Raw genomic sequence first — 13,243 nt, 5'->3', positions numbered from 1 at the left:
ATGGTTAATCTCATTTGCCCTCTTTTTCGCTCATTTTCGACAGTTACAAGATGCACACGTCGCTTTCATTAGGCCTACCCAAAGCGGGCACATTAAGATAAGAATGCAACGATATAAAAGTCAACGTTCAGAACGTTTGCTGGTTGATGAAGATTGCTGAAAATCGGGTCGGTTCTGGATATTAAGTCCGGTTCAGGTAGGTTACACGTCAGTATGGGCTACTTGTGAAAGGCTCGCTCTAGGAGCAAATATCCAAGTAGGCTACACTAGTAAAAGGCTTCCAATAGTTAAATGATAGCCTATAGGCCCAACACAGAACACACCTGCTATGTGTCACTGGGGTCATGTGCTTCCCTGCCTCTGTGACAGAGCTAGTCGACTCAGACAAACAGTTGAAGACAAAACATATGACATGTGCAAAAGTTTTAGATAGGCTACCACTCGTGGATGTTTGGGTTATCATCAGATTTAATCAAACACTAGCGTGTGACTGCAATTAGGCTATTCTATAGACAAAGAAACTCAAACATTTTGCAGGAATAGCCTACATTCTGAACGCAAAAGGAATATCATCCACTGGCCAGCCACAAAAGCGACACCTGTCCACAGGAGCCTGAAGCGGGGTCTCTGCTGAGGGTTCAGTGGCAAACGCGTGGATACAAATCCAACAGCGTATAGTCAATGGTGTAAGGCAAGGCTGCACACTCAGGCTTCAGAGAACTCCTGGAGAAGGCGACCTTCGCATGTCTCCAGACGCTTTCCTGAGGGAAGATTTTATTCAACGAGGAAGGCATTGTAAGTTTTCTGAACATTTGTGACTGAAGATGGTTTCTGTTTTTCACGTTACCATATAGCCTACTTTAGCAGCTCAAATAGTCTTATTTAAAAGTTTTATGACTGTTGAAATTGGTAGAAAATGCAGTGTTTATTTCGATACAACAGCAAGGGTATCTAGCTAACAATCTATCTATTTGACCCATGGCCCCGTTAGACATTTCAAAATTATTAATAAGAAAATATGAGCAGGACAATGAGGGAACAATTCCTCTTGAATATCGAGACTATTGTAGTCTAGTTTACCCTGATGTAGGCTTCAGTGGATCAAATAATAATAATATTTTTTTTAAAAAAACATGTCGTTTTATGAGAGTTTTCCCAAAATAATTCAGTTTGCATGCATCTACTGGAGCATGTGAACCAAAGTCTCTTACTTCTTCACTATGTTTTGACACACTGCCTATACTGTCCAAAGTTTGATTATTTATTTCTCAGAGATTGCATATTTTAGAACAACTTTATTATCATAGGCTATGCTACATTATATGCCAATTAGGCCACAGATGCTTTTTATGTGGAGTATTGAAAATGGCATATGACTATAATAAATAATGAGACATGCAAGATGAAATCTTAACAAACTAGACAAACTAAAGAAAGCTCATATTCTGTAAGCTATTGGGCTCGCCCACGCTGGAGCAAGCCGACTACATATTTAACACTGGAAAACTACGCCGACTAGATATTTAACACTGGAAAAAGTATATATAATCAGGCGATTGGATTGCCTTCACGTAGGCTGATTTGACAACACAAGCCAGACTACATATAATTACGCCGGAAAACAAGCGCAATTGAGTGTTTGTAAAATCATTGTCTGAAGTCATTCGAATTTCATAACCCTACGCAATTTATTCTTTTTTTAATGAAAGAATAGCTTGTCGATAATTATTTAACTTTTGTAATGAAGAAGTGTTTCCAGTTTGCCATTTCAGTCACTGCCAATTCAGGACATTTCTCTACCGTCTGCGTTTTTGTGCTCCTCTTTGACACTATTCTTTAAACAACTGTTGGAATTACTGGAGGTTTCCGGTGGGTGCAATTGTCTGAGCATTGTTCATTCGCCGGGCTATTGTATGTGGCACCAAATTAGGCCTTTTAGATACCTGCAGTAAAGTTTATTGGTGGTATAAACTCGACAGTGTTGTTTCCGGACAGTCTGCGTTTTTTCCATACTAGTATTAGGCCTACACAATAGTAGACGCAGGGCAAATTCGACTTGTGTTAGATATCAGGTGCAGTGCGACATTTAATCAATTTCTGCAATCCTATTTAGTTCCATTTTAACCGTTTTACCTGCATAATCAGGGGAAGTTTTATTTCTACCCAGTAAAAGGATATCCAACAAATGTTATCAAACACTTTAGTCGAGAGAGATCAGACAATGGAACGGTTGGCGTTCTGAATGTTAATACTCAATCGAAATCTAATTAGACTATGCTTAAACAAAAATATATGCAAAGGGAATTCTTTTGGCTGTTCTTTCAACGCTGCTGCAGCTAAACCACAATGAAGCTATTGGGCTATATGCAACTTACAAATATTGTTCTTAGTGCATAAGTAAGTTTCTCTAAAAATATATATAGCTAAACCTTGAGACTATTGGGCAACGGCCAACGTCATGACGTGTTAGTTAGGCCAACAACACCAACTGACTTTGAAGTAAATATAATTAGTTGTCTGGTATGAAAGCGCCATCTGAATTTTACAAAATTAGACAGGCCAATTGATAGAATATTGTTTTAGTATTGTATTTGTTTAGGATTCAGACAATCCAGGCAGAACGCGGCCTATACTTTTGAATGTTAAAATAGAACACCTGCACTATGTCTCCAACACAATAGAGTGTAGAAAGAGAGTCCATTGAAAGTAGTACAGTGATTGTCGAACAAGGAACATTTTACCCAAAAGTCATTTTCTGAAACAGTGCAATCGAAATGTATTTTAGATGTGAGGCAAATGAGGTGCGCCATCATGCTATTGTTGCATTTTCTTATGTATGTAACATAACATAGGATAGATACAGACAGACAGACAGGCAAATAGATAGATAGATAGATAGATAGATAGATAGATAGGCTTCATCTGTTCTCTTCAATGGTAGCCTTTTTACGATAGGCTAAATACAAAAAAAATCAAAGCCATTCTTAAGCATAGGGTTGATTAGGCTTTCCCTTATCCTTGGTTTGAGTCATATAATCTTTCTTTCCATAGTCATATCTATGACTGACATCTATCTTTTACTTTGGTCTATGGTATACTTCTGTCTTGCAGCTTGAAAGAAGGGAAGTCATGGTACAATTTGGGTAGGCTACCAAATACCTGTTCTACAATGACTAGCATCATCAGTATCAGTAACATTAATTCGTCTGCTGCTTTTGCCATCGCCATCATATTACGGCTACTACAATAGCGACTTCAGCTTCTGGTGGGCTATATAGGCTATATCACCATGTTTGCCAAATCAATCTACCTTTATGGTAGACTCGAATGATGTCCACGTGCTTTCATTAAGTTATTAGTTTCGTATGAAAAAATACCAGCCTTCATAACATGCAAGAATTGGATCGAGATGAGGGGGGATAGAGAGAAAGCGCAAGACATTCCTAGTTGTTTGGAGGGGAATTTACAGCTGAGTAATAAAACTTTACGACTGGATCGCTTCTCCCATTGGTTGTTGAAGATCACGTGTCATCGCTCCATGAACATGAACTTTATGCCGTTGTCTTCCTCACAAATGCGTCGTTTTTGACGGCCAGAGTTTCAACGTATGCGCCTATAACACATCTTGTGTGTTTTACCGAATTTTGACCCAGAAGTAAATGTGTTTTCTTTAGCGTCGTTGATTAGGCATCCATATCCATATCATTTGACTCGTTGCCAGTAATGGCCTCTCTACAGTCACCGCCTCCCGTACACCATCTCATCCTATCCTGGAAGTTGAGTTCAGAGTGCTAAGGAGATAAGCAGGCAGTTAGGATCACTGGCTCCATTTTTTTTGTCGAATTTCTGTTTTGCGTTAGACACTTTGGAAAAATAGGCAACGAAATGGCCACTGTGATCTCTTCCTCGGTGAGCATGCCACTGCATTGGCAGCCGTTTGTCACACAAACAACTGCGAAAACGTGGGTAAGTAAGCAATTCAAGACTGTTTATTGGCTTGGAAGTTTCTACAGCCAGTGTATGATATTTGCGCTTTGCTTGTTCATTTGAAGCTGACAAGATCAGTTCGATGCCCTCTCGTCACGGTTCTTAGCTTACATCTAGAAACCGCTAGCTTTGTCAGATCAATAGCGTCAGTGTGTTGTATGTGTGTGAAATGAGACGGTATTTTTATATAACCACTATCTACCCCTGTAAAGTCGTAATGTAATTTGTTTGAGGTTGTGTTTATTATGTGATTATTGTACCTCTCCGTGTTTGTGTGCGTGTGTTCGTGCCTGAAAGTGTGTGAGTGTGTTCGTGTCTTAAAGAGAGTGCGTCTTGGGAATGGTGCGATTGAAATGAGACTTCTGGTCAGTGTGCACAACGATGTGAGGGTAGCGGTCAGGGTTTGATCATTAGGACTCCGTTTCTTACCTGGTTGTTTGGCATTTTGTCTGGCGATGGCATCCGTGTAGTAACGCCGAGTTGTTATTTTGAAAAGTTTTCTTGTAAATGACCAATTGGAATGGAGAGCAATGAATATGTTGAATGTTTACCCGTTGGTCATCGTCACGTGGCCATGGTTGTAGTATGTTGCTTTATTGTGGCACTGGATTTTAAACCGAACGTATAATACTATTATTGATAGTTTATGGCAAGATCGCTGTCGTTGATATTTAGCGACTTGTGGGGTGGATGGTCAGTGCGCCACTGCATCATTTTTTTTTCTTTAAAAATGCTCTCTCAAAAACTCAGACATCCCTGGCCGAGACACACTCTCTTGCCTTCATCTGATGCGCGCGCTGGCTTGCTTGGAGCGAGCCCACATCCGCACGCCCACCTCAACACACTGACATGCAAGGAGAATGAAAGCTAGAAATGTATCAAGCAAAAACACTATTGCCTAAGTTGTGCATGACGATTACCTGTCCTGAAATATATGTCTGGACAGTTCATCGTGTTCATTACAGCTCATTTGTTTGATCAGACAGGACCACACACATTAGAGAGTTATTTAAACAATTATTGTTGGGTTTCCTAAGAATCCACATCTGTCTCTGTAAATGAACAGGTTTGCCATCACCAGTGCAAAATTATAAAACAGGGACACTGGTATGAGCTGACATTTCTATCACTGACTTACTGCCAGCGCAGGAGTGGCAAGGCCCCCTTTGTCTTCTGTAGTGCCTATGAGAATTATCTGCTGAATCAGCAGTGCATCTGTCTTTCTCCCTGTATCTCTCTCTCTACACACACACACACACACACACACACACACACACACACACACACACACACACACACACACACACACACACACACACACACACACACACACACACACACACACACACACACACACACACGTGTGTGCTAGTCCTTCTAATCATATACGGATTATTGCAAGGGGAAGGTGGGTCCTGGACTCTGATGGTGGTGGCCTTGGCCCATTTGCGCATATTGACAATAATCATTCATTTCTTTCTTTCTTTTTTTAAAAAAATGCATGTATTTATTATTTATTTATCCTTCACGTATTCATTTTGGCTGTTAACGAATGAGTTACGAGGGAGCTATAGGCTTGCTCTGAAATATCAATTTGTTTGTTTGCTCCCTGTCATAGGCTATTACTCATAGGATGACATGAAGTCATGGTTCAAACTTTTTGCAAGCCCGAACAATCAAGCGTAGAAGTAGCAGTATAACATAATAAGATTCATTGGAAAGGCTAGTCTCAACAATGGCCTGTGGCGTGATACACTTCTGATGGGCTTCTGATAGAGACAGGTGTGTCTATTTTGTTCTGGGATCAGAGCTTGTATTCTATTGTTTTGATTAATTCAAGCAGAGATTTCAATCCATAGTTGTTAATTGTAGGCTTGGTGGAAGGTATTTGGAGAGCATAGGCTGTGATGGTTTGCCTCCAAAATAAATTACACGAGAAAGAACAAATTTCGCTTCAGCACCCCCTGGTTTATGTGATAGGAGTAGGTGAGCCTCTCAATATTTAGCTTTGCAGTATTCTGCAGTGTGTGTATGGAGTGTCGGTATGGGTCTGCGCGCAAAAGCGTGCACGCGTGTGCGTGTGTGAGGGAGGTGTGTGTGTGTGTGTGTGTGTGCGTGCGTGTAGGGAAGGGGCGTTGTCATGCCCACAGTCGTGATAATTCGCCCATGCTTCCAATACTGCCACCTTGTGCCCACTCGAAAAGGGATCCAGGCATTCAGGTTAGATTTTTTGAAGGCTGCATTTACCGTGAGCCGTGAGTGACGTGTATCACACGCCAAATCAGTGACTACTCACAACTACAAGCGCCCACATAACAACCGGGCTCCATATTGTGCGTCTGGTGTCACAAAGCATTTAGGTAATTTTCTTTTTAGGTCATGAAGGTAGGCCTATGCATTGTTTCCTTTTTCGAGTTGTTTCCTAATGGGCCTAGTGTATATCATGTAGTTTTAAAGAAATGCTTAATACGGGTGGCCTGGGACACCTTTAGCAATACCATAGCCGCAGCTCATCCAGCTCCATGGTGCCCTGTCTCACATTGGATTTTCTGGCACAGTAATCGTTCATCTCTGCATCGATATAGGCCAACACAATAAACGGTATTTTCGGTTCAGTTCAGTTATATGGCCTATGGAAAGGAATTGTCTTGTAACAGTGCGAATAAAACAGCGCTAACGTGTCGTTAACATACTCGACCTATAATTTAGCGAATATATGCCAATATTGTTGGTCGCATTGAATATTAAGTAATATAATTTAATAATCTATCGCCTCTGTGTGCTATTTATCACATATGCACAGCCGGCCCTCATAGTGTCTAAAGCTCTTGTTAGATTTTACCATCTTATTAACGAGCTCGATTGCCTGCCCATAGTTCTCAGATGAAGGAAAGCTCTAAAGGCCTGAAGCTTTCATTGTCTCAAAGTGTGATTGGCTTGTAAACACAAAATAGGCTATTGCTGCGGTGTGTGCGCAAACAATCTCGTTTCCTGTCATATAAAAACGTCCAGACTTAGACTAGCCTACCCCTCTAGTTCTCCGGATTGGAACATGTTTCGTAAGCCTGCATCGTTGTTGGTGTTTGTGTTTGTTTCATATTTGTGTTTTCAATTTTGTTCCACCCGAGTAGCTTATACAGTGTAGTTGTGTGTATAGACCTAGCGTCCGAGCCGTAGAACACAAAAGTAAGCTACATCAAAACATTTTTCAAAACAGTCATTTCTTTATTTGCCAGTATTTTACGGTGATTATACATAATAATGATTCACAATATCCTAAAAGTTATACGATGATGCACACAACTAGTAAAACAACATTGATATTGAAGATATCTACTTGATTGCATTTTCGATGCTCGTCTGACATTGGGTGCTCGTCTTCTGAGACCTAGAAAACAAAATCGTGGAATTTCAGGTAGTAATCAGGAAACAAAAAAGCAATTAGCAACATTGCAAGTTTCATGTAGGCTATTTAGACCATGTCAGAATTGTATGGCGCCATTAGTTTGGATATTTCACAAATATGACTCCCATGCATGCATGTGTGTGTGTGTGTGTGTGTGTGTGTGTGTGTGTGTGTGTGTGTGTGTGTGTGTGTGTGTGTGGGAGAGGGGGCGGAAAAAGAGAAACAGATAAAAAGGATATTTTGACACACTGATGATAGTCACTGACGATCCCGTTGCACTTGCGATTTCTGTTGTGTTGCTGGTGGATCCTTTGTTTTTCAGCCCTCTGTAGACAATACACCTCTGTTTCAAAGGCATTGTAAAATAGGAAAAGTCCCTTGGCCCCACCCATGCACTGCAGGACTATAAATGATCTCATTCTAGATGAAGAAGATCTTTGTCAAAATGGTACAAACGTGTAGCTTATATCAGCGCTGTGTTTCATCTAGTGGTATTGGGTTTTAGGTTAGAGTGAATGGTGGATTTCAGCGTTAGCGGTGAATGGCATGCACAGTAGGCCTAGACTATATGCAGTAAACTATCACTAAAATATCGTGAGCATCATCTTAAAGGAATTTGTACAGCAAAAGGGACAGGGCAGGACAGACTCTTCTTGTTTGCATCTAATAATGACATTATATTTCAATTAGATGTAGTTATACTGTTTTAAGTTGTAATAGATTGTTTTAATTTGAGTATGCTAACGTACACGGTGTAAAATATTGCTTCGCCTTCTGTTTGTAGGTCTAACAAGAGGATATACTAATCGTATATTGGCACACTAGTGCCGACTATCCCTGCTTACTTCCTTAAGTCTGACAAGAGTGAGTCAAACTGGCCATTTTATTTCAGCTACATATGCGCAGGCATGCCCACGTGATTTGTCTTAAGGGCGGCAATAAAACACTTAGGAGTCTCTCTCCAGTCACATAGGTATGTCGAAAGCCTAGTTGCTTTGTTGTGCTCTACAACTTAATAGGTCAGCAGCACATGGGTAAAGAGTCATCCTCTCTGATCATGATCTATCATAATTACACTATCAGAGCATCGTTTTGCTATGGCTTTATGGGGAAACAAATCCAGTTTTCAGCCAGCAGTTCAGTCAGCAGTATGAGGCGATCTCTGTATGACTTAATCGGTTATTGACGCAAGCTCTTCAGTCACAGTTTGATCTGTTTTAGATGTCTGATGAAAGATACACGTGTTTAATATTCTTGTTAATGCAATATGAATACTGGATTGTCATTTGACCGTAAGCCATACAGCACAGAGTGGTAGCATTCGTTTCGGAATTTATTGTTTTGCTTTGCAGCTTGGCAAACAATTGCAGATGCAGTACCATGCAAATGTTTAGGCATTCCAGGAGAACATGCTATAATACGAGAATGCTTCCAAATGTAGGCTACACGCTACATTAATTTTGTTTAACTGACAAATACCTAACATAGGCCTACAAAATGCATTTAACAATAATAATACTAATAATATTAACAATTTTAAAAAGATTGATATTTGATTCAGTCTCCCTTTAAAAACATCAATTAGCTTGAAAACTTGTTTTTATTATCATGATTATTGTTGTTATTATTATTATTAGTTGTAGTATTAGGCCTATCATTATCATACGTAGGGCCTATGCCTACTTACAGGTTATTTCAATCAGTAGGAGCAGTTCTTTAATGGATTTAGACGGTTTCCTCTCCTTCAAATTATCCGAAATAACACTGATTTCTGACAGTTATGGTTTTACATCTGCGTTTTGGCATGTCTTCTGTGTGTTTAGGAGAATAGTTCTTAAACTGCTGTAACTGCTCTTTAACTATTGTAAATATGAAATATATTATTGAGACATAGATGGATAGAAAATAATGCTCTAGGATGACTTTTGTGAACAAATAAAGGGCTAGACTGCATTTTACAGTGAATTACGGTCTGAGGTGAACTTGATTGACATGCTGAGCTTAACATTTGGTTACATTAGCTGCAAGGGCAATTAAGCTGTATTTTTGTTAGTTTGGTTGTCGATTTGGATAATTTACGCACTTATGTTTGCAACTCTATATTTTAAACGTTATAATTGTATATAAATGTCTGTTTTTTTGTAATGGCTTACAATAGCTTGAAATGGCACCCATCGCATTCACCAAAAACTTTGAATATCTCAGTAGGCTATAGGCTACATAGGCGCAGTAATACCGCAGTGGAAGTTCAGACAGCCTGCTGTTGCAGTTTAATCATGTGCGCATAAGGGGTACCCCATAAGAAAAACTTAGTCTAAGTGAATGACTTTCTAATCTATTACAGGCCTAATAGATCATTATTTTCTTTTCGAGAATTGCTTGTTTGAGGCAATTCGAGACCTAAGTCAGTTATGATGTTTAGAGCGCTGGTTCCAAACAACATACGGTGTACATACACATTTACAGTTGTGTATTTCCTAACAAAAAGTATAGGGGACACGTGTAGTGGCCACGCGGCTAGGCTTTGGGCTTTGACGGTGATTTAAGTTTGTAATGGCTTGTTAGTTTTGTCATTGAAATGGGAAATGGAAGCTTTATGCATTGGATACAACACGTTTCCACAAACAGAACAGGTAAACAGTAGGCTATGCTTTGTTGAATATGCAAAATATAACATAGTTTTCTGTCATTGAAAATTACCTTCAGAGCAAATATCAGTCATCAGTCATTCAGAGCAAATATCGACTGTAAGTGGAATTGTGCCGGCTCGTGTGTACAGCTTAAGTATCGAAAATCGTAGTCTAAATAAGAGCGCAGCAAATATGAGGGAAAAAAATGAAATCAATAAGTCCGGCTTAAGTTACTCATATCACTGATTAATTTAATGTATCGATTGATTGTCATTATGGTCATTACAGATGAGATAACACATATTTAAATAGGTCTGTAAATTCCTAAATAGATGGCATTCCACTGGGATGCCTTAATTTTGACGGCAAGATGCCAGAGCAACGTGTCATTCATTTTAGTGTAGTGAAGATTAAGTTTTAAAGACAAAACCCCGACCTCAGACAACAGTCCTTCAGATTACTTTACTTTGAATTATACTTAGATTTCCACTTATCTTGTTCCTCTTCAAATTCCATTATAAATCCCTTTTCGATACATCCTTTTCATACAGGCCGCGCGCTCGTGCTGTATGTGTGTGCGTGCGTGCGTGTGCGGGTGAAAGGAAGAGAGGCTGTGAGCTCTCGTGCGCGCGCAGGCGTGCGCTTGCGTGTTTTCTTAAAGCTTTATGTGCTTTTACCAGAGGGCTATGAGGATACAAGCTACATGTTCCGCAGCACTCCTCGCTCACAATTGGTGGAAAATGGTCAGGTGACACTGTCATATTGTCCTCCTTTGAGCCAACCTTAGCTATAACACTTGGTTTGACCGTCTTAACTCGAGTATAGAAATTAATAATATTGAAATCTGAGTATCACCTGAAAGACCCGGAGACGCCAGGAGGTTGCCATCTTATGCGACAGAAAAATACACACTTGCCCTGAAAGTAGTATCCTAACTGTGAGAGTTGAGGGATAGAGACAGAGAGTAGTTGGAGGAAAAAGAGAAAGAGGAGGAAGAGCACACGTGAGGCCGATAGGGAAGGTATGAATTCGTATTTCGCGAACTCGTCGCTCCCCTGCCATTTATCTGGTGGTCAAGAAGTTCTACCAAACGTGTCCCTAAACTCGGGCAGCTATGACCCAGTCAGGCATTTCTCGTCCTACAGCTCTCCCATGAGTCAAAACCGGATTTACGCTTCGCCCTTCTATTCACCTCAAGATAACGTATTTGGGACGGGTCGGGGACCGTACGACTATGGATCTAATATATTTCTCCAAGAAAAAGATGTGCTCCCTAGCTGCAGACAAACAAGAATGGGACTTAATGGTCAGAGCCACATTACTCAGGACTACAACTTGGATCCAGGCAGGAATGGAACACAAGAGCAGAAAGGCAACGTTCAGATATATCCATGGATGCAGCGCATGAACTCGCACAGTGGTAAGTTTTACTAGGACTTGGGGAGAGAATGGGCTGGTTTTACGATATGTCCTAGCAACAGTGTGAGATACTTTTTATGGCCCCATAAACCACTGCTGAATGGTTTGACTATAAAGGCCCTTTTTTCAAAGAGGAGTTTACCATTTGCCCCTCTCTTTTAGCACCAAGAAACTAAAAAGTGTAAATATTTAGTTTTTCAAATTATAGAATGCGCATTCCGGTATAGCCTTCTGAACTTTGCGATCATATTATGTTGACTATTTGTCATGGAATGTAATGACCTGACAAATTCCCACTCTGAAATACCAGAGGCTATGTAATGTTAAAACATAATTTGCTGGTGTTTAATGTTAAGGTGTGTTCTGTGTGTCCTGCTTAAACTGTTAATACCAGTCGAATGCGATGTGTTATTTGTTCAGTGTTCAACTGCAGCTGCAATCAATTATTTGTCTTAGTCGCTTTACCACTGTATCATTCTTCTTATTATGTGACATTTACCAGTCTCTTATTTGTGTTTCACACATTGAGCAGGGGTTGGTTATGGCGTGGACAGACGCAGAGGTCGCCAGATCTACTCCCGGTACCAGACACTGGAACTGGAGAAAGAATTCCACTTCAATCGGTATTTGACGAGACGAAGACGCATCGAGATCGCCAATGCGCTCTGCCTAACTGAGCGTCAGATCAAAATTTGGTTCCAGAACCGTCGTATGAAATGGAAAAAGGAGAGCAACTTGACCTCTGCTACCACGGCGAGTGAATCCACTGTTGTATCTCAAGAGGCAAACAAAGAGAGTGATGAAAAGGAGCCAGAGGAGAAAAAGGAGGACTGATCCTCATTCTCCAAATTCCTGCATTCTGAACACTTAGTAGAGCAGCAACATAACTACCTATTCATGACATTTTACACGTTAATGCATGATGCGCATTGTTATTCAGTTCCTCTGTCTCACAACCTCCTGTGTATGTACCCACTTGCAGGCGCAGAAACTCACTCTCTCATATAAGTACATAAAACACGCACGCGCACGCATACACACCAGCACGCACGCATGTTGAGAAACTGCAACAATTAGGTTTTTATATTTAGTGCAATTATGCCGTTTGAATCGGCGTGAGGAATATATGCAACTTTGTGTGCTTGGTAGTGCCAGTTTTATCCTGTTGCCAAAATGGAAATAATTGTTATATAGCAGTCCATAAACAATTGACCAGGACAATGAGTAGGCTACATTTGCCTTACACATGGAGCGGCAAACCGTGCGCCTCAGCGTTCATTCCAAATGAGAACTGAATTACATATACATTTCTGTTGTTAACTTCTTTTGATGTTGTTGACATAATGTTGTACAAAAATATTTTTTTCATGAATTTCGATGTCTGTCCTAATGGACAATATACACCACCTACAGTCGATTGTTCATATTTGTATATATTAATCCACTGCTCGAGCATGGATTTCAACCTTTCGTTTGCTATTTTTTTAAGTGTGAAGCACACTTTGGCTTGTACAGGACAAATTACCCAGACACACGCTTTGAAGTATAACATTAAAATGATACAGAACAAGAATAATCTCATTTTTGATGTGAAGTGTTTTAAACTGTGCTTTATTTAATAAAACATTTTTCACAGTTTTTGCAATCTACTTTTGTACATTACTATACTTCACCTACATTATATTCTTCGTACAGTGGAGGCCTGATAGGCCGATGTCCTATTCAAGCTGGTACAATGAGCTGAGTTCTACAAAGTATTCACGCTAACTGGTAATGGCGTTGAATTATTTTTTTTCCCAGT

At 40.1% G+C, this 13,243-nt stretch overlaps 2 protein-coding genes across 4 annotated transcripts in view; both read left to right on the top strand.

Annotated features, from left to right (window-relative positions):
* Positions 1-3,723: 3,723 nt before the first annotated feature.
* Positions 3,724-13,243, top strand: part of LOC134088081 (homeobox protein Hox-B2-like) — a 40,726-nt gene continuing 31,206 nt past the window's right edge. Inside the window, exons 1-2 of the mRNA XM_062542011.1 lie at positions 3,724-3,750; positions 3,861-3,966. Coding sequence (XP_062397995.1) covers positions 3,724-3,750; positions 3,861-3,966 — 133 coding nt within the window. The remainder of the gene's footprint in view (positions 3,751-3,860; positions 3,967-13,243) is intronic.
* LOC134088305 (homeobox protein Hox-C6a-like) lies at positions 11,047-13,074 on the top strand. Of its 3 annotated transcripts, none has more exons than XM_062542243.1 (2): positions 11,047-11,440; positions 11,975-13,074. In XM_062542243.1, the coding sequence occupies exons 1-2, from the start codon at positions 11,047-11,049 to the stop codon at positions 12,274-12,276; spliced, it is 696 nt and encodes a 231-aa protein (XP_062398227.1). In that variant the 3' UTR covers positions 12,277-13,074. The 3 variants fall into 3 exon arrangements, with proteins under 3 accessions (XP_062398227.1, XP_062398226.1, XP_062398225.1); XM_062542242.1 differs by having other exon boundaries at positions 11,047-11,443; XM_062542241.1 differs by having other exon boundaries at positions 11,047-11,443; positions 11,972-13,074.

This window comes from Sardina pilchardus, chromosome 7 (assembly GCF_963854185.1).
Source record: "Sardina pilchardus chromosome 7, fSarPil1.1, whole genome shotgun sequence".
Lineage (NCBI taxonomy): Eukaryota > Metazoa > Chordata > Actinopteri > Clupeiformes > Clupeidae > Sardina > Sardina pilchardus.
This window is presented reverse-complemented; position numbering and strand designations above follow the sequence as displayed.